Source organism: Euprymna scolopes, chromosome 2 (assembly GCF_053919585.1).
Source record: "Euprymna scolopes isolate OS-2025 chromosome 2, ASM5391958v1, whole genome shotgun sequence".
NCBI classification, from domain to species: Eukaryota; Metazoa; Mollusca; class Cephalopoda; order Sepiida; family Sepiolidae; genus Euprymna; species Euprymna scolopes.
In genome coordinates this window covers 24484575-24506275 of record NC_136483.1, presented here as the reverse complement: position 1 = coordinate 24506275, position 21701 = coordinate 24484575, and the positions used below count along the sequence as shown (strand labels likewise).

At 33.1% G+C, this 21701-nt stretch overlaps 1 protein-coding gene across 1 annotated transcript in view; it reads left to right on the top strand.

Annotated features, from left to right (window-relative positions):
* The first annotated feature begins 2813 nt into the window (after positions 1 to 2813).
* Positions 2814 to 21701, top strand: part of LOC145289802 (mitochondrial 2-oxoglutarate/malate carrier protein-like) — a 60506-nt gene continuing 41618 nt past the window's right edge. Inside the window, exon 1 of the mRNA XM_080136438.1 lies at positions 2814 to 3304. Coding sequence (XP_079992564.1) covers positions 3081 to 3304 — 224 coding nt within the window. The 5' untranslated portion in view covers positions 2814 to 3080. The remainder of the gene's footprint in view (positions 3305 to 21701) is intronic.

Genomic DNA, 21701 nt, shown 5'->3' with positions numbered 1-21701 from the left:
GGCAGTATCACTAGTACAATAAGTTGATAGGTTGAATAATGGAAGAATTGAGGCCTCTCGACAAAAAGGTCATAGAGATTATAGTAGAAAAACCAACAGAAACAAATAGTCATGAAGGGTTAAGAAGGATAGAAAGACCAAGGAGGGGGAGGAGTAACCAAACCTCTACTGGAAGAGTGCAGGGAACACTGGGAAATTAGGGAGGCTTTCGCCATCCAAGCCCCAGGGAATACCAATGGGCATTACTAACAAGAAATCAATGGTAAACGGTTGTTGTGATAATGCAAAGTCATTTGCAATGATTACAGAAAGAGGCAGAGAGCAGTGGAAATCTGAGGAGACTTGTTGCTCGAACTCTAGGGAATATCACAGGCTACTGCCAGTGAGTAGTCACAAATGATGGCCTGTGTGAAGACTCCTAATGAGTAAACAATAATAATAATAATAATACTAATAATGATGATGATGATGATGATGATGATGATGACGGTCGAAGCGAATTAGTGTATTAATATGTAGATAATAATAATGTGAAATGCATCAAATGAACCCTCTCAACTTTTAAAAAATGGCATTATTGTAGATTAACACTCTGTACTAAATACCTCCATAAAAAAAAATGGGATTCCATTTTTTTATAAACGTGCGAAGACATTAAAAACTTGGTAAAAAAACAATTATTTTAGAATTTAGAAATGATCATCTGCTTCGATATCATGTGAGCGTTTTAGGACAGTTAACTTTTCTTCTTTTTTTTTTGCTATGGGATAAATATAGTGCGTTTTTTGTGTGCGGTGGGGAATGGAGGATGATTCTACATTTTTCAGATGACTACTAGCAGTGTCAGAAAACGATCTTAAGAATGAGTGAAAAAAAATTGAATAATTCGACCTCCCATCTTTACAAGCTTATAACTACTTGAAAAATGTAATTCAAACCATATTTTTTTTTTCAATTAAAGGAGCAAAGACCAAAATTTAAAAAAATAACAGGTTTAATAGCAAATTATGCAATATTTGTTTTTTTTTTAAATCAGTTTTCTTTTAAAAAGATTTGAAGAAAATCAATGAAATTTTACTTACTTCGGTTATAAAAAATCGATATAAATTCCAAAAAATCACTTACCTATAAAAATACTATTGATTGTTTAGTTCCATTCTTCATTGTTCAGAATTTATCCATATTTATATTTTAAATTCTATTTATTTTTTAAATAAAAGAATTTTTTAAACGACAATTTGAAAAAAAGCGTGATTACGCAAACATTTTTACGTCTTTATTGAAAAACTGGAAGTAGTGGTTTGTCCTTGTTTAGAACTACTGATGGACAGAAGGCAGTAAAAACCACACATTCGCGTTAACCATCTAGCCTTGTGCTTGAAGAAATATGTGTTCCCATCGTTTAAAAGTAGTCAAATTTTACTTATAAGTTTTTGCCTTTAAAAATAAAAACATTCGAGGAATTTTTTTTTCTTTTCTCAAAGAAATGCATAAATTTTTGATTTATTATACTTTCATTCGTCTTTATCGAGTGAAATTTTTTTTTTAAATATCTAAAAAAAGAAAACATTGAATGAAATAGAAAAAATTGTCGTCAGCGTCCATTACTTACTGGACAATATAAGCAGAACATAGGCTTCCAATTAAAAAAAAAAATCAACATGGTTTTTAAAAGAAAAAGGTTTTACACTTTGTACTTTACAGGTAAATTTCCAAAATACACTTCTTTTTTTTGTTTTAATTTACAATATCTTATTTATTGATCTTTTATCTTCAATTTGTGATATGCACAACTTTGGTGAATAAATTGATTATTAAAATTTTAATAAACATTTCAAAATGGGGGGGTTAAAAAAAAAAGGTTGTCTAGAATATTATATTCGGTTTATTGGAAAGAGCATAAAATTTCACATTGACACTAAAAATATCGTAAAAAAAAACAATAGAAAAATTTTGATGGATTAAGTTTAAAAATTGAAAAAAAAATTAACTCGTAAAATTCAATTGATTCCATTACGTAACAAAAAAATGGCTGCATGAAGGCGCGCCAGCACTTTGTAAATACTGTTGTTTAAAAAATAATATTTCCATTATTTTTTAAACAACTTTAATAGTTTATTTTGGAAGTATATTCCATAAAGAAAACAAACAACCAACTTTTAAAAGAGAAATTACGAGTTTTTAATATTTTATTCGCAGTTTCGTGTCAGGGTGTCAAAAATTCCCCCCAAATTCTGATACACCTAGACGATCAGACTACATCTGCTTTTATTATCTTGCGACTTGGACTTAGGGTTAGTGATAAAATATGAGTAACTGCCCTAAAAATCTACAATTTGCCGGAAATGGGGGGATTAATTTAGGTTATATGTATATGCGAAATTGATCCCCACTCTAAATTCTGAATTAAATGTTTTTCTTCTTTCCGCCAAGTTTTCCCGAGTGTTTCACGTAATTGCCTAAAAAAGAGTAGAATCTCGTGTGTGTGTGTGTGGGGGGGTGATATATTTAGCGTAGGCTGTAAAATTTACCACAAAAATAACACTAGAAAACAATAACAAAAAGTGAAATGAAAAGCAACGATTCCAGTACTAAAAGGAAAAAAAAAAATAATATATATCAGTAAAAATAAATAAATATAAATAAATAAAATAATATGTAATTTTCCAGTTCTCTTTTCCGTTTCAGGGGCCCGACATCGTTTTTTATCGTAGCTCGTTGCTGAAAAAAAAATTAGATTAATTTATTTTGTGATAAAATAATTGATTTAAAAAGTAATATGAGCCGTAAACGAAATAGGAAAGTGTGGTACTCTCTCCGGTGACCGACGTAGGAGGAGGCAGCAGTGTAACTCTAGCAGAATTTCGCACTGTTAGTGTTATCGTCTTCTTCACCTTCACTCCTTTTCAAGCGAGAGAGAAATAAAATTCCCAATGTTAGAAGGTCGAGGACATTTTTTGTAAAGAGTAAGAGAACAAACTGCTGAACTAGACACATTCTTAGTTACCAGCCATCGCGACGGAGGGGGACACTTTATTTACGAAGCACACACGTTCATTGTTTCTTCGGTGTTGGATAAGATGTCAGAGGTTACCACAAAACCGGCTGAAAGTCAAACTTTGGTAGTGGTGACCACTCCGCCAGCGGCCGAGGTTGCAACCCCGGCCCCTGCAGTGGTTGCCACTCCAGCACCGGCCGAGGTAGTTCCCCCGACTACCGAAGCTCCCAAAAAAGTGGCAGCACCTTCCCCGCCGCCGGCATCACTTCCAAATGGATTAAAATTCTTATTTGGTGGTTTGGCTGGGTAAGTTTAATGACCAAATCCTCACTATTTCTCATTTCAGCACAAGTTCAGAGTTCAACCTAATTAAAAATAAATAAATAAGGCAAAGTATTACTTACTGTACACATAGATTCGAAAAAGTTGTCAAAAAACAAATATATAACAAATAAATGTTATCAAAGGCAAGATAAATTACTTTTCTACCAAACTGGATACATTTTTTGTGTTTTTATTCAATGTAACATGTTTATTCAGCTCGAAAAACATGCAGTGTTTACCGATGTATTGGAAAATTCAAAATGGCGCCCGACTCTCTCTTTAACACGGTAAGTTTGGCAAAAGATGTTATAAATAATAAACTAGACATAATACTATTAAAAAACAACCGAATATATGTCAACTTATGTCACGGTAACATATATTGAGCGAATTTCTAACAGTATTTTGTCTAGTTTATTATTTATAATACCTTTTCCCAAACTTACCCTCTCCAAGAGAGAGTCGGGCGCCATTTTGAATTTTCCAATACATCGGTAAACACTGTCAGCTTTTCGAGCTGAATAAACATGTTACCTTAAATAAAAACACGAAAAATATGTCCACTTTGGTAGAAAAATAACTTCTCTTACCTTTGATAACATTTATTTGTTATATATTTGTTTTTTGACAACTTTTTCGAATCTATGTGTACAGTAATACAAACCCATTTGATTTTCTTAGTTAAAAAGTACTTGATCAGTTTACGAATTTTTTTTGATTGCGCATACTGTTAATAGTTACAAAACACCCTCCCCTCCCTATGTTAAGAATGGTTTTCCAAATGTTATTTCTGCACAGTACCTTCTCTGCATAAATGCCCAACTTTCACTAATTCTTTTTGGTACTTATGCAGATACGGACTGTACTGAAATAACGTTATTATTTAGAAACTCATTCTTAACATGCAAAGTGGAGGGGTAACTATTATGTAATTTCAGCTAACAATATGATAAACGAAAGATGCCGTTAAAATTGAATTTAACTTGAAAATCCTATCTAAAAAAAATAAAATAGTACGGTCTGTATTCTGCATAGGAACCTTGGCCATCTTGAACCTTTCAGCTTTAAGATGGCTGCTATCTTAACCAAATTAAATTAGTTCAAGTTTGATAGAAAAAAAATTCGTTCAATTAATAATCTAATGACTAAACAATACTATATTATAACCTAATTATTGTGGTATTGTTTGGTCATTAAATTGAGATTATTTAATTGAATCAAATTATAATAAAACTAACTTGAACTCATCTTTTTTAATGGCAGTCATTTTAAAGCTGAGAAATTCAAGATAACCTTATGCGTCTATATTATTTTTGTAAATGTCCTTAACCTTGGTCCTATAACAACTTCCGGTACTTGCTTAGTTTAATCAAGACAGTAAACAATGAAAATACTGAAAAAAAAAATATTGTATGGGAGAATTCATATACATATGAATTCTTTATTCCGAGTACGTACAATAATCACTTAATTTGATCAAGTTTTTTTTTTTTTTTTTTTTACATAGGAAAATCAAAATTTAATGAGCTCTCGGCTTTCTCGGGCCAAAATCAAAGTGTAGTATCTGTTCCGGCAGATACTACAAGCAAAGACCATATGTTGGGGGGAAACCCCACATATAAGACCTTGGTCAATGTAGAGGCAACCCTTCATACCAATTATCACTCTGAGCTCCTCTACTCCCTGGGGAGTTGGTCTCCATTTCCCCTTCACTCCTCGCATTAAAAATCGACCTTGTGCCTAATTTGCTCGGTGGGTGGGAGCAAATAAATACCCCCACCCCCACTATCTTGCCTATTTCGCAGACGAGGAGGGGGCGCTAGGGGAGATAACTCCAATCGCCGTTTAAAGTTTGTCAAAATTTGACGAGATTATTTTGAAACATGGGCAGAAAAAGGTATTTTTTACAACCTGCCCCCAGCGTAGTATAAACACCCCCAACAACCCCATGTTAAGAATGGCTTTCGGAATTAACATCCCCCCCCAACCTTCCCATGTTAAAAACGGCGGCGGTTACTCTACAACAACACCGACCACTCTAATTTTTTAGGGGTAATCGAAGTCGCTGACAACGAATCTGATAATCAAACCCGTCGCAAATTTATCGTTTGCATGGTATTAACCCCTGAATTTCCGCCATTTTACAGCTTCAGTTTGCGCTACACGCACTGGGAAGAGGCGGTATATTGTTTACTTCCTATAATTTTTAAAGTTTAAATGAAATAAAGTAAAACTGTTGCTTAACGAGCTAAAATAATGTTATTTGGATTGCCATTCTTAACATGAGTAGTGTACTTTACCTAACAATTTAATAAACAATACCGTTAAAAATGAATTTAAAACTATACAAACACTTTTTTTTTTTTTTTTTTCAATTATATAATTTTAAATCGTGTATTGGCTCTGAGTAGATCGCCATGAGTAAAACTTTAACTTGACGACGTACACACGAGTTCCATAAAGAAGTACTTTATTATTGAGCACTTTAAAAAAAAAAAAAAAAATTTATTTTTTATTACATTTTCACTCCAAACGAGGCAAATTGCAACTTTGTTGTAGGGGGCTACTATCAGGGGCAACAACTACTGGGGCACAATGTTGGGATTTGGGCAGCAAGATGTCGGTTACGGTTCACGTTACACTTGAACTTCTGCATGTCAGTACAGTTGGGGAAGCAGGGACCTGGAATGGAATTCCAGAGTTTAGCAGTTCTGGGGAAGAAACTACTGGAGTAGAAAGATCTTTTACATCTAGGGATCTCTACTTTGTGGGGGGAGGGGATTTATCTGCCTGTCGGGTTTGTCGAAGGTGTCTACGTCGTGGGGGCACAAGTGTCTGCAGTTCGCCAGAGCATTCGCCATTAAAATACTTATAGAGCAGGCAGAGGGATGCAACGTTTCGTCGATGGGACAGAGGCTGAAGCATGCCAGTTCAGAGGGCCTATCAGATTGGCGACTCTCTTTTAAATCCATTACCTCACAATGAGTCTAAACGTATCCTACGTGTTATAGTAATTTTGTCAAATGTTTTTTTCAATTACGGAAATTGATTTGATTTCTATTTAGTTAGTTTTTTCAATTAATCAGCTTTTAAATGTGTGGTAACTTACGGACCGGGCAATTTAATATTGGTGCGTTATGCATCTATGTTACCGTGCTATTTTTTTTTTTTTATTCTCCAGTTCAATTTTTACGATAATTTTTTTTTAATTAAATTGTTAGGTGAAAGTACAGAATAGTTACAAAAATGCCCTTCTCTTCCCCGTGTTAAGAATGGCTTTATTTCAGCGCGGTAATAAATGCACAATTCAAGTTGAATTAAATTGTTTACGGTATTTTGTGGAACTACGGTGTGCACTTATTGATCCGTGCTGAAATAATAACGTGGTAATCATGAAGAAAGAGAGAGCCTGTTTCCTCCGTTTGCCTATAGGTGGCGTTAATGTCTGTCCACCCAGTTACGGAAGCACAAAATGTATATAATGGCACCGTTGAAATAAAAATAAATGTTTTAATTTTAAACATGTTTTTTTGTTTTTTTTTTTTTTTTTGCAAACATATTTAAGTTTTATTTTGTTTTGTTTTCGCAAACATATTTAAGTTTTATTTTCCAAACATTTACGTTTTGTTGCTGGTTTATTTTCAAACATTTACGTTATTTTTGTTTTAATTTTAATATTTTTTTTTTTTTTTGCAAGCATAAATTAAATGTTTTTGCTATATTTTTCTTTTAAACATATTTATGGGTACAACCGTTTTTCCGCGAGTATTTTTTACGTTCTTATAATAAAAAAAGTCAACGTTTTTTCTTTTATCTTTTTTATTGACCCCCCCCCCTCTTTTTTCTTAATTTTTCTGGACTTATTTTACTTTTTCCGCGAGTATTTATATATATATGTTTGAAAAGGGATATTGTAAAACCTGAATATTACTTGAAACTACTATAAAAAAATAAAAAAAAATAGCGCGGTACAATAAGTGCATAAGCAAACTTTTCTAAAAGAAAAATATTTCAAAAATATTTAGTTTATGCCTGCAAAAAAAAAAACAACAAAAAAAACGTAAAAACAAAAAAAAACGTAAATGTTTGAAAATAAACTAGCAACAAAACGTAAATGTTTGGAAAAATAAAACTTAAATATGTTTGCAAAAACAACAACAAAAAAACAAACGTAAATATGTTTGAAAAAAAAAACAAAAACAAACTTAAATATGTTTGCAAAAAACAAACAAACAAACAAAAACATGTTTAAAATTAAACATTTATTTTTATTTCAACGGTGCCATTATATACATTTTGTGCTTCCGTAACTGGGTGGACAGACATTAACGCCACCTATAGTCAAACGGAGGAAACAGGCTCTCTCTTTCTTCACGATTACCAATAACGTTATTATTTAAAAAGCCATTCTTAACATGGGGAGGGGAGGGTGTTTTATAACTATTCTATACTTTAACCTTACAATTGCATAAAAAAACAACTTGGAAATACAATTTAAAAAATAGTGCGGATCAGTAAGTGCACTAGCACCTATTTTGTTTATTCAATTGTTAAGTGAAAGTACAGAATAGTTGAAAAAAAAAAAGCGTCACCTACTCCATGTTAAGAATGGGTTTCTAAAGAATGTTATTTCAACACGGTTCGTAAACTGTAAAAATATCAAATTTATTGTTTACACTAAAATCTTCAATTTCGAATCTAAATTTATAGGTACTTGTACAGCTTAGTTAAGGCATTAAAAAAATGAAAATATCGAAAAAAAGGTTATATTGTACGTATCTGTTTTGGACTGAAGATCTCCGAAAAAAAATTTCGGGTTTGTATTACTGTACACATAGATTCGAAGAAGTTGTCAAAAAAACAAATATATAACAAATAAATGTTATCAAAGGCAAGATAAATTACTTTTCTACAAAACTGGATATATTTTTCGTGTTTTTATTCAATGTAACATGTTTATTCAGCTCGAAAACCATACAGTGTTTACCGATGTATTGGAAAATTCAAGATGGCGCCTCCTCACTCCCTCTTTAACACGGTAAGTTTGGGAAAAGGTGTTATAAATAAAAACTAGACAAAATGCTATTAAAAAAAAAAAACACCGAATATGTCAACCTATGTCATGGTAACATATATTGAGCGAGTTTTTAACAGTATTTTATCCAGTTTTTTATTTATAACACCTTTTCCCAAACTTACCGTGTTAAAGAGGGAGTCAGACGCCATCTTGAATTTTCCAATACATCTACATCGGTAAACACTGTATGGTTTTCGAACTGGATAAACATGTTACATTGAATAAAAACACGAAAAATATATCCAGTTTGGTAGAAAAGTAATTTATCTTGCCTTTGATAACATTTATTTGTTATATATTTGTTTTTTGACAACTTTTTCGAATCTGTGTACAGTAATACAAACCCAAAATTTAATTTAATTTGATTGAGTAGGTTTTTTTTTTTTTTTTTTTACAGCGGAAAAACGCGTTCTTTTGAGAACGCGTTGAAGTCAGCCGTTGTGAAATTTGCTGAACACGCCACGGGGAGATAACTCCATGTAAAGCGCCGATACTCCCTTCCCCTCTTTAATTCTAGCTTTTCTTTCTAAAGATCGAACCTTTTGCTCGGTATCATTAAAAAATTGTTTTTTCGCTGTAAAAAAATCCCCCCCCCCCAAAAAAAAACTACTTGATGAAATTAAGTGAATTTTTTTTTCTGAGAACTTCGTTCCATAACGGATACGTGCAATATAACCTTTTTTCGATATTTTCATTTTTTTTTTTAATGTCTTGATTAAACTGCACAAGTACCAATTTATATAGTGAACATTTCGATTTCAAATGAAGATTTTTTTTTCTATGCATTCGTGTTTTCATTGTTTGAAACCTGCACATATTCGTCACTTCCATTGTATGTTTTTAAACGCGATTTTAAAATTACATTTAAAATATTTACATTTATTTATGTTAAGTTTTAAGTATTTCGTTTCTTTACTTATTAATAGCAAAAACCGTTTTATTTCCGTGCCAAATTTCGACCGGTTCGACGTTCGTCCTACTCAAAGTCAAGGTCATCATGTTTTAAAAAAACAAAAAACACTTTTGACAATATCCATATTAATTCTTAACGTTTAAACTTTATTTGATAATAAATGCTATAAAATACGGAATTTAATGCATAAATATGCAATGAAATATTCATTTTTCTTAAACCAAACCCAACAAATGTTTGCGAAGATGACATTGATAAAATCGTGCCACAACAAACACGGGTTAATCTTATTTCAGTCACTTAAATTATTTATAGTGATTATAGGTTTTTTGTTTTTTTGTTTTTTGTTTTTTGTTTTTTTTTCATTAAAACAGCTTAGTTTTACTTAAACCATGTTTTAAACAAATAACATTAAAAATATTGTTATACCAAGTTTCACCGTGTTGAAATTTATGAACAAGTTCAAGGGCGATAAATGAAATTCATAATTCTTTACGAACAACCATTAAATTTTTTTTTTTTAAAACATTCTGATGTTTTTGTTATTTTAGCTTTTATGTCATTGGAAAAATTTGCAACCAAAAAACAATTTTTTATTTATTTATTTATTCATCAGGTTCACGGCTTTTTTTTAAATTAGAAAATTATAAGCTTGAGTTATCATCCTTGCAGAGCTTGCACTTAATTTTAAAGATGTCGACTATATTTTATGATCTACTTTTGATTTGGTTGTTTCACGTGTACTATGAAACTTGCTATAAGTTAGTGATTTTAATGTTAGTTTTTTTTTTTTTTTTTTTTTTACGAAAAGATGGTTTAAGAAAAATTTGGTACTCATGCAGAGAGTGATCCGTGCTGAAATGATAAGGTTATTATTTAAAAAGCCATTCTTAACACGGTGAGGAGAGGGTGTTTTTGTACCTATTCTGTACTTTAACCTTACAATTGAATAAAAAAAAAAAAAAAACAACTTTAATTAGACCTGGAAATACGATTTTAAAAAAATAGCGTGGATCACTCTCTACATTAGCACCAAAAAATTAAAGTTTGTGAATGCAAATGCAGTGTATTTTACTCTAAATAATTTAGATGACTGAAATGGGATCTAACCCAAACAATTGTGTAATATAGATCCTGCGACATAGGATCATAAATGTAATCCCGTTGAGGGCAGGTCGTGCAGTCGTGCACACAGGCAAGATGTGCACCAACCCTAAGTCCCGGTGGTGACATGTTTAATTTCGTCTAGTAATGAACCTCAAAATGTAACCACACTAGCTGGTTGCTGGAAACTACTACTGATGCTCAGAGTGAACAAAATGCGAAAGACCCTAAGTCCGTGTGGCAATCCTTTTAATAAGGCTGACTGCTTGTTGTCAGGCGTTGTGGTTGTGTTCTTCCTTTGTAACAGATTTAGTTTTGGGTTGATATGTCGCTTCTCTCGGCCGTAGCTGGGGTATCGGGTTTCAGTTTAGATCTGGAATTAACCGCTTTACTCTCAAACTGAAACGATCAATAATTAACAAAAACATCGGAGATCATTTTCTTATCAACAAAATAATTATTTGCATAAAATAATTTCAGATACAGTTCGTACATAAAAAGGATTTGTTAAAATTGTTTTTTCGTTTTTTCTTGGATTTAAGGAAAACAATCTAATGTTTTTGAATGTAGGATCTTTCAACTGAAATTAAATTTTTCAATTAGTTCTCGGTCATAGGAGATTAACGCTTTTTTTTTCTTCTGAAATTTTCTCTTTTTTGTTCTAAAGAATTTTGTCTTTGATAGTGGTGTCAAGATCCTCTTGAAACTGGTTCTTCGACTCTGCTGAAGCGTGTGAAAGTGTGAATGCTTAGGAGATTGACAGGCAAAAGAGACAGGATTTGGCCTGTGCCATTCAATGGCGGTTCTAGAGTGGCCAATGGTGAATTCTTTACTGCAAATCCAACACCATGCAATCTTGATGCTTCAGATTCCCTGCCATAAAAATGTAGTTTTGTTCTATGAGCTGCTGTTGATGCAAGATTTTTTTTTTTTTTTTTTTTTTTTTACAAAGGAGTCACCACTTACCAAAGCTCGAAGGTCACTCGAGGATGAGGATTAATGAGTGTACAGTAGTCGATAGGAAAATATCGTAACCGTTAGTGAAATTTGGTAAATTGGATTACTTAAGTTCTTGATGAGCCGTTCCCTTTTCCTGCAGTGTAGCAATGTCTCTGTCTACCTTTTGTGAGCTTGTCGCGCGGTAGTTGACCAGTGGGTTTGTGATTCTCTCTCTCACCATCAAAAACAACTTGCAACACCTAGGATTATGCCAGTTATTTCTGGCATATAACTCATAACATTATTTCTGATGCTTGGACAATGTATAAGACAATCTGGAACTGGCCAGCTGTTAGCTTTTCTCTCTTGGCCTCACTGATATGGTCTAAAGAAGAACAGAACGATAGATTTGGTGCCAGCATGGCTGCAGGAAAGAAGTCATGGTGACGTCCACAACGATCTTAAAGGCTCCACTCTGGAATTATTTTTTTTTATCTATTTGCATAGCCTTTTCTGCTCCCGGAAATAACAAGGAAGTGGTACCATAATCCAGTGGTTGGGTTTCATATTGTCATTAAAGTTTTCCTTGGAACTCTTCTGCCAAGGCTGGTGAGTTGTGTCAAGGAGGTTCATACACTTAATGATATTGTGTAAACACACTACGCTTTCAGATTTAACACACTAAATTAAACATGGCATTTGGAACCAACATGTGAGATTTTTATTTTATTTTTTTTAACTCCTTTCCACTCCTAACAAGGCATATTGCCATTTGGGATCATGCTTAGCAGGGTACTAAGGGAACTTGAGCAGCGAGATGTCTGTTCACATTATATTTAATTTTGTATGTCTGTGAGTGTTCGTTCCCTATGGACTCGAAAATGGCTTGGGCATAATTTTATGAAATTTCACACGAAGATACTTTGTGCCAGGCAGTGTTCTTAGGTTTTGTATCAGAATGTCTTTGATAAGTATCAATAATCGAAATAATCCGATGAAAGAAGGAACAGGCGAAGTTAACCCCTTACAGTCTAACATCACAAGTGCATTTGAGAAGTTTTATTACGACACAAGCCGAAAAGCTCAACATATACAATCAACAGTAGGTTTTTGATATGACGGGTGCATTCGAAATGAATGTTTCTGTTTAATACACAATTGGAATATGATACTTGACATTTTGCATTTTAAACTTTAATTCAAGCCATTATATGTAAGAAATAATTTTATAAAATCTACAGTAGATTCTCTACAGTGCAATGTACATTACAATGTATTGTGAAACGCCATAGTAAGAGGTATGCGAGCTCCCTCCCGGTTCATCATGGTGGATCCCTAACTAAAATATGCAATCAATCAATTTTAATTGAAAAATGGTAGATTTCAAGGATTTCGATGACAATAAAAATATGGGAGTGTGAAACATTCGTTGATCATCATTCAATCCTGGGCAACGTTTGGTAACCATGCTAGTCTGTTTATAAAATGATTGGATGTAAGAAAGCTTCTGAAACTTTCAATTTTGTTAATTAAATGAGAAATTGCTAAGAATTTCGAATCCGGTTTTGTAACAGCATTATTAAAAATGATAACGGTGTTATATAGCTATCAATGTCATATGTATGCATAAACTGCTTCATTGCCATTATTTGTGTATATAATTGTCTACATTATAAACTCTTCTATGTTTGTTTCTTTACATGTATGTATAATATTCCTTCATATTCATTGGGTGTATATAACATGCATACAGGTTACCAGTGTGTGTGTCAATTCATGTATGTATAAAATATACAGCAACAGTTCAATGATAACGTTTATGTTAACATGATGGTACAGTTCTTTAAACAAACATAAGCATGAAACGGGTCTTTCAAACGGACTATTAACTCCAGTCTGCAAAATCTATATGTATAAAAGCAAAAATGTATGTATGTGTGTTCGCTTTTTCTGTATGTCAACAAAAGGCTTTTTTCAGAGAAGAAGCGGTCGGTCGCTCGCTTCACAACTTTTTAAAACTTTTTATATCACATATAAATCGTAATATCTCAGTTAACAACGAAGCTCGCCTGTCTATTTAATTTGCTCGATTTCGGGAAGATAAATATTCAATATTTGTTGCTCGCCGCATGTGGGTTAGTCTTTTTCCTATAACATCTTGGGGGGGGGGCGTTCAGCAGTAAATGAATACTCTCCTCACAGTCAAACTCGACCTCATTAACTCATTAAAACGGGCACCTGCTAAATCCAAGAAATTTAAATAAATTCAAACGTGTTTCCGTTAGCATCTCACGGTGGGGCAATGGTTAACGTCGCACGGTTTGTTTTTTGTTGTTTTTTTTTTTTCACACTTTAACTTACAACTTTGCCTCAACGGTTCGGGTTCGATCCTCATACTTTTTTTTTAACCCTCCCACACACCTCCAAACACCCGGGTACCTCTCGCTAGTCTATATATATATATATATATATATATATAAGCGAAAATGTGTGTTCGCTTTTTGTGTATGTCGGCAAAAGGATTTTTTTCGGTGGCTTCTCGAGGCCATCGCTCATTTTTAAAACTTTTTATATCACGTCAAAATCATAATATCTACGAGTTACGAACGGGGGTCGCGTGCATATTTCATTTGCCTGACTTTCAAAAGCTAAATATTCAACATTTTTCGATCGGCGCGTGTAGATTTGCCTTTTTCGTATAATAAAAGCGAAACTAATACAAAGGTTTTTTTTTTTTTTTTACACAGTGATCACCACTTATCAACGCCCGGAATCCACTCAGGGATAAGGGTTATTGCAAGTACATTACGTTAGTGTGGAGATTTGATTAAGTGTTGTTGTATCGTTCCCAGCGAGGGAACGTCTAAAAACAATTAGCTTTGATCAATGCGGGTTTTTCCTTATATCAGACAATTGCTATTCAATTTGGACAATCCCATTTCAATGGGGAGCTGGTCCCCCCCCCTCCTATTATCTTGGAAGCCCAAACTGGCCCGCAGTAAATGAAAAAACGGTCCCACAGTGAAACAAACACCAAAAACCTGCCCCATCATCGTAACGCTCCCGCGATGACCTCATTAAGCGGCCACTTGTCAAACCTCCTTGACTTGACTCTCTTTAATCACTCTTACATTAACATTGTCGTCGTAGCGCAGGTGTTCAGGCTCAGTCTATAGGCTTCAAGGCTCCGGGTTCAAGCTCACATGCCCCCCCCTCATCTTTTTTTTTTTTTTAATCGCTATCGTTAAGTTTCCTTTTTGTTCTGATTTACCCCCCTCCCCCCAAACACACACCTACAAATACCCGGGCAACGTCGGGTACCCCCCCCCCCGCTAGTGTATATATAATTAACAGAACACAGTTCAACAGTAAGCATTCAGAATACGGTTCTTTTAAACAACAAAACAACACCATATTTTTTATAATTTCAAAGGTAGCTTTGCTTTTTGAATACATATCGAATCAAGTCGAGTTGCACTGCTGAATCGCCTCTCTTGGTGTTGCATTGGAGCTGTCTCTCTAGTTCCCAGAACTGACTCTCGGATTATCTAGTAGACTACATGATTAAACGTCCGTCGTGTCCCACTTCCCAAGTTTGACTGACCCCTATTCGATTCTGGTTGTTACTATATCCTATATTCTTTGTTCTATAAAACTTCAACCTCTCTTGACCCCAGATAATTGCATCATCATTAACGTTTAGAAATGTCAATATTTGTTGTCATCGACCTATCGTTTTTAAATTCCTTTATTGTCAAATATTTACTAAAATATTTGTTTCAAAATTTTTTTTATTTTAAAATACCTCAAGCTTAAATGTGTAAACTGCATATTTATCCAGTTAACCTATTCGCTAGCTATCGTAGGCCCTCAATCTATTACCAGAGGTTGCAAGTGTAACCAGTTGCCATTAACAATGTTCCGCATCTGCGCTTGACTTCGAAGCTGAATCTTGATTGGTGTAAGCATTTAACTTTGTTTTTGGTTTATCCAATCAGGGTCTGTCTGTCAAGAAACTGAGTATTTTACCTGGAGTTTATTAAAATGATGCCCACTACCTTCTTCCTCTCAACCACACGCATGTGGACTGATAATATTATAACACGCACTCAGATTGCCTTTAACGCAAGCATGTATGGACATTCTCATAAGAATATTCACATAAAAACTTCTTTCGTCCCTATTAAAGGAACATTTATTCAGCACCTAGACACTGATCATTTTCCCCTCATCCAGACTTCTAGACATATTTTTATGGAAATTACTCCAAACAAGGTATAAAGCCATTTGATGTAAGGGGGTAAGAAAAATACTACTTCAAGGTTAAAAACTAGCCAATGATAAATGTTATTCCAAAAGCCGTGATTTTTTTTTTCCCCCTTTGTCAGAAATATTGCTTATGGAATTTGACAACCAAAGAACAAAGGAAGTAAGTTACAGAGGTGACAAAAGTAAATCCTTTATCTACTGGATTCCAGACTAGCAGCTATCTTCATTCAAAGACTTTTGGTAGCTTTCATTTACATGTTAACAAATAAAGTTGTTTTAAATATTAGAAATAGACTTTTCCCTTTTTCTATAGTTTAAATTACTATTTGGCAATTTAAATACTTCCAAGTTTTGAAGGATTACGAAGTAATTTAACCCTACTTTTCCAACTATAAACAAGATTAAAATGACTGATTTGTTCCTGAAAAACGGAAATGCATTCTGATGGACTTAATTTTATAAAATGTATATATTTTTTTATTGGAATCCTTTGAGATAAGTAATTTATTTGCGGACTGTTATCCTCATCTTCAGAGTTGTTGTCGTTTCACCACGTTTCGGCCAACTATTCCGCTGGCCTTTTTCAGGTGGTTAAGTGCGACAGGATAGAAATGCAGTCTTCCCCAGTAATTACAGTATTCCTATCCCATCGCGGTTACGAAGACCAGAGGAATGGTTGACCGAAACATGGTAAAAAAACAACTATGAAGATGAGGATAACAGTCCGTAAATAAATATTCTGTTTTAAATAGAATTTTAAAAAAATGTTTGAGTACTTGATGTTATTGCATTTTTGATTTCAATAATTTTAATTGCTGAATAATAAAGTCACCTTAGAGATGAGAAACACAGACACACAGGATATTTTCTAAGGATAAGTATTAATATGTAAATGTTGAAAATAATTGCTATGGTTAGCAGTACGAAAGTGACACGATAATTTGCCACGTGTTGATTTTGAAAATGTTTTGAAACCCAATATTTGTGTCAACTTTATTGAAACTATTTAGGTTGACCCCCCCCCCTCCGAAAAAAAACCCCTCCAAAGTGAAATCTTTCACATTAGAAGTGTGTGTGTGAGTGTGAGAGAGAAAGAAAGAAAGAAAGTCTTAGCAGTCTAAAGAAGTTTCCTATCATTATTTCCTACAACATCGGAGTAAAAGTTAAATAAATATGCATTAAACAACCTTGACAGAATATATCATGAAGTTTGGTTTATTCAGGGTATAGGGTTGTTAGAATATCTTTTTTTAATAGAAATTCATTTTTATTATATACTAATGAATCGCCAATTAAAGCCAAAAGCCACTCTAGGATAGTAGTTAATGAGCTGCAATGATTGTCAATTGAAAGGTGAAGAATACTATGAGAGGATTGAAAATATTGGAATGAACTGTGTAATTACTTATGGGGATGGTATTTGTTAACATTGAATTTGAAGGGTTTGTATTACTGTACACATAGACGCGAAAAAGCTGCCAAGAAACAAATATATAACAAATAAATGTTATCAAAGGCAAGATGAGTTACTTTTCTACCTAACTGGATGTTTTTAGTGTTTTTATATAATGTAACATGTTTATTCAGCTCGAAAAAAACATACAATGTTTACCGATGTATTGGAAAATTTAAAATAGCGCCCGACTCTCTTTAACTCGGTAAGTTTGGGAAAAGGAGTTATAAATAAAATAAAAAAAATAGATAAAATACGGTTAAAAACTCACTCAATATGTTACCGTGACATAGGCGGACATATTTGGTGGATTTTTAACAGTATTTTTTTATATATTTTTTTATTTTTAACTCCTTTTCCCAAACTTACCATGTCAAAGAGTCGGCCGCCATTTAAACTTTTCCTATACATCGGTAAACACTGTTTTTTGAGCTGAATAAATGTTACATTGACTAAAAACACTAAAAGCATATCCAGTTAGGTAGAAAAGTAACTTATCTTGCCTTTGATAACATTTGTTTTTTGACAATTATTTTTGAATCTGTGTGCAGTAACACAAACCCAATTTGAAAATGTTGTAATCTACAAGGAAGCAGTTCTGTGGTAATGTTTCATAGATGGGCATCTCTTGCAAAAAAGCTCTCTCAATAGAAATCTTGTCTGATGCTACAAACATGGAGGGAGAAACAAGTTTTTTTTCTGTTGTGGTATGAATTCTTCTATGAATGTCTTATTAGGAGGAACCAGAGAGCAGATCTGTCAAGCCTCTTCCATGGAAATAATGATGGAATAGAGATCAGCAATGTGAGAAAGAGGTTGTAAGATAAAAACAAAAGGGGGGGGGGTTATCCTCCCACTAGATTTCAAAATTGATTTTGGATTGTCAAGGCAGGAAATAGTGCTCAGTGGCGCCTTCCCAGATTTAGCAATAATGCTTCATTTCTGGGTTTATCTGACTTATCTAGGTAGACGATTGCATGAAATCTGGTATTTTCTAGAGCGATAGAATGATGCAACCATTTCTTTTTTTTTTTTTTTTACAGGGATTTTAGCAACAGATTGATTCATTGAATATTCATTTATTTTAGACTAGCGGGGGTACCCGGCGTTGCCCGAGTGTTTGTTTCCGGGACGGGGGGGGGGTTTAAAAAATGTTATGGTAGGTAATAGGAAGGATCAAACCCGGAGTCATGAGTAAAAGTAGGAAAATAAAGTGAAAAAAAACAAAACATCTGCAACGTTAACAGTTCGGCCACCAAGAAAAGTCCATTCCAGTTTTTTAGGAAAAAAAACAAAAAAAAAAAACGACTACGGTAGGTCGGCGCAAACGTGAAAATATAATGTGAATTGTCCAGCACGCTAACCACTACGCCACAGAGCACTGTAGCTTAGTTTAGTTATTTTAAATAACTTCACATGAAAGAACTACGAAGCCAAACCGGTGTTCTCTTCTCAACTGTTCCTTGTGAACGATCCCCAAACGGTGTTAAGTGGTGGCAGGGGGAGGAGGAATTTATTAGAGAGAAAATATTTTACCACTTCCATTGATCTTAACCGATTTTGGCCGTGACTTCTCAGCAGAAAAAGTATAGAAATCTAAGATTATCGAGGAATTTGAGAAATAATAAGCCTATAACACACCTCAGATATTGTTCTGCCGTTTGTGCATATTATATTTGCATGAAATATCTTGATTTTTAATCCTATTAATGTCAAAATCATACGGGAAAAAATGAGTTCATTTTATTTATATAGAGATTTAGAGTGTAAATCGGTCCTTGCAACTTATCAAGAGAGGCTCATTCATTTCTACTGGGGTAAAATAATGATCTGAGCATAGGTAGTGAGAGAAGAGAAGCTTGGTTTTAGAAGCGTTAAAAGTAAGCCACTTGTTTTTCTCCTCTCTCTTGCACCTCATGCTCCAGATCGAGAGAGAGAGAGAGAGAGTTAACAAATCCTTGATCAACAACTCTTTACTTTTTTGCCTTAGACAATTGTTTTTCTGCATAGGTGTTAACAAATGATCTCAAAATATGATCTGAAAAAGTTTTGAAGAAAAAGGAAAACATTGGGTCCAAAATAGGTTTTTGGGGTAAGTTGGCATTGATACTATGGTTTTCAGACTTCTGTCCATCAACAACTATTTAATAAACTTGTTGAATAGAAAGGATTTAATTGTTGCAAAAAACTTGCCAGATATTCCATATCTAGCATGTTTGTCAAGCAATTTTTTTATGCCAGACCCTATCAAATATCTTTGATATGCAAAGAACTTTTGCTCTGGAAACAAAGCCCTCATAAAGAGATTCACTAATCCTATGTGATATTACAGTTAGCATATCAGCAGTTCACCTTGCAGAATGAATTCCATATGTTTAGATTGCTTTTGCTGAGATGGTTGACAACTTGATTTATCGCAGATTCAAACTACTTGTGATGTAGACTTATCAGTATTTTAAAATACTGAGAAATCCAACATCATTTTCAAAGGAAATTGTTAGCATTTCTCTTTCCCAAATCATCAGCCCGTGTCACTTGACTAATCAAACTATAATTTAAGATCAAAAATCAACTTTATAAAAACTTGAGTGCAATAAGCTTCTTATATATAAAATAAAGTGAGGCTCTCCCCTATTTGATTGACCAGTACAGCTTCATAGCAAAAGTTGCATATAAAAATCTGCTTTGTATATGATTTAGGCCAATTATTGGTATGTTTAAAAAAAAAAAAAAAAATTAGTTTGATTCAGATCCATTGTTTTTTTTTTTTTGTCCCCCCCCTTGTTTACTAATTACAGCATGTAGTAAGAATGGTCCACCTACTAATTCCTCATCCTTCAACCTATAACATTGTAAAAGAAATACTATCCACCCTGATGTAACATGTAACATGCAACGATTGTTACGTAAACAAAGAAATGGCTGTTACCCAAGTTGAATCTGTTAATAAAATTGTACCTCACTTCGTGTCTGTTTTTCGACTCTATGTAACTTCCACATTGTTTATTTATTATTAATCACTTGGTATAGAAATAAAAAGGTAATAGCACCAAGTAGTAAAACAAACTCGTTTAAAACTCTTATTGAATAAAAATAATTCAATGAACTGAGGCTAAGAAAAAATTCATTAACCATATAACATAGAAAATGCCTACTTGGTATTCATTTTCTTCTCTTACTTCAGAAAATAGACATGGGTAGTTTCCCACCTCCCTGTATTCGTCATGTAATGAGAACCCTTCTCCAACCCTCCACTCTATTAGCCTGCTTACTGATTTTGGGATCTGAGATTTATTTATTTTTTATTTATTTATTTATTTTTGTGTGTGTGGGTTAAAAACTCTAAAGTGTTTATGCTATTCTATAAAGAAATATAAACAAAACAAAAAAGTAAAAGTATAAAAACTAGTGGTGGGACGATTAATCGGAATCGTTAATCTTAAGAATCGTGTATTTTGGGAGGCATCGGAATCGCATCGTTAAAAAATACCTTAATTTTCCGATTCCTTCATTACGATTCTTTTAGTCTGATGTTGAAAAAAAGAAAAAAAATTCCTGATATTTCTAACTGCAAGAGAGAAATGTAGCATGTTATAAAAAGAAACCAAAGAAATTCATTATTAACAGGGCAATGCTTGTGCCCCCTCCCTTACAAGGTTCATTCATTCAGATCTATTGTGATCAAAACTACAAAAGAGTTAACTTGAAAAGAAGTATGCAGGGCTCTACATTGCGAGTAAAAAAAAAAACAAAAAAAAACGCTTATCTTTTTGGCGACTGTTTTTTTTTACTGACAAATCTTCTAATAGTGAATGAATATGCTTTTTCAACTTATATTTTCTTAAAACGAGCAAAGTCAAATTATTTAAACAGTAAAAGGTTTAATAGAACAATATACTTTTTTTTCTTTTTTTAAAAGAAGGTTTTTGAAAGAAATATCTCTAAAATGAAATTGATCACGTATTATTTCGCAAAATTTGGACAGTAGTCGGCTTCTTTTGAAGTTTAAAAAAAAACGACCCCATACTTATCTCTTCCAAACCTAAAGTTATTAAATAACCCCTTCGTTAATTTAAGGGTAATTAATTCAATTCAGTCAAGTTGTTTTTTTTTAAATTTCATTGAAATAAAATCCATTTTTTAAATTTTTTTTCTCCAGAAAGATAAAACCCTGATTTTGATTATATTAAAAGCAGAATAATATAATCTTTTTTCTAGAATTTTAAATTGAAAATTAAAAAAAAAGTGTTTGACGCAGTTTTTTGCCGAACGAAAAAGAAATTAATATATATTTTTTAAAAGGTGTTGTAATCAATTAATTTTTATGTCTAAATAATATTTACGATTAATTAAATAATTTCATTTTAAAAAGTATTTATAAATAGAATTTTACTTAAGACTTATAGTTTAGCAATATTGAACCGCATCAACCATGTGTGAATTGAACACAGTCAACCAAAAAAAAAAAAATTCAAAAGAAATGCATATTTGCATTTCATTATGTAAACTTTTATACATTGGTTTCAAAAATTAAATTCTATAAGTTTTTTTTTGTTTTTTTTTTGTTTTTTTGTTAACTACTGGTTGGTACAATTTACCGCTCCATCCCTTTATATTTTTTTTC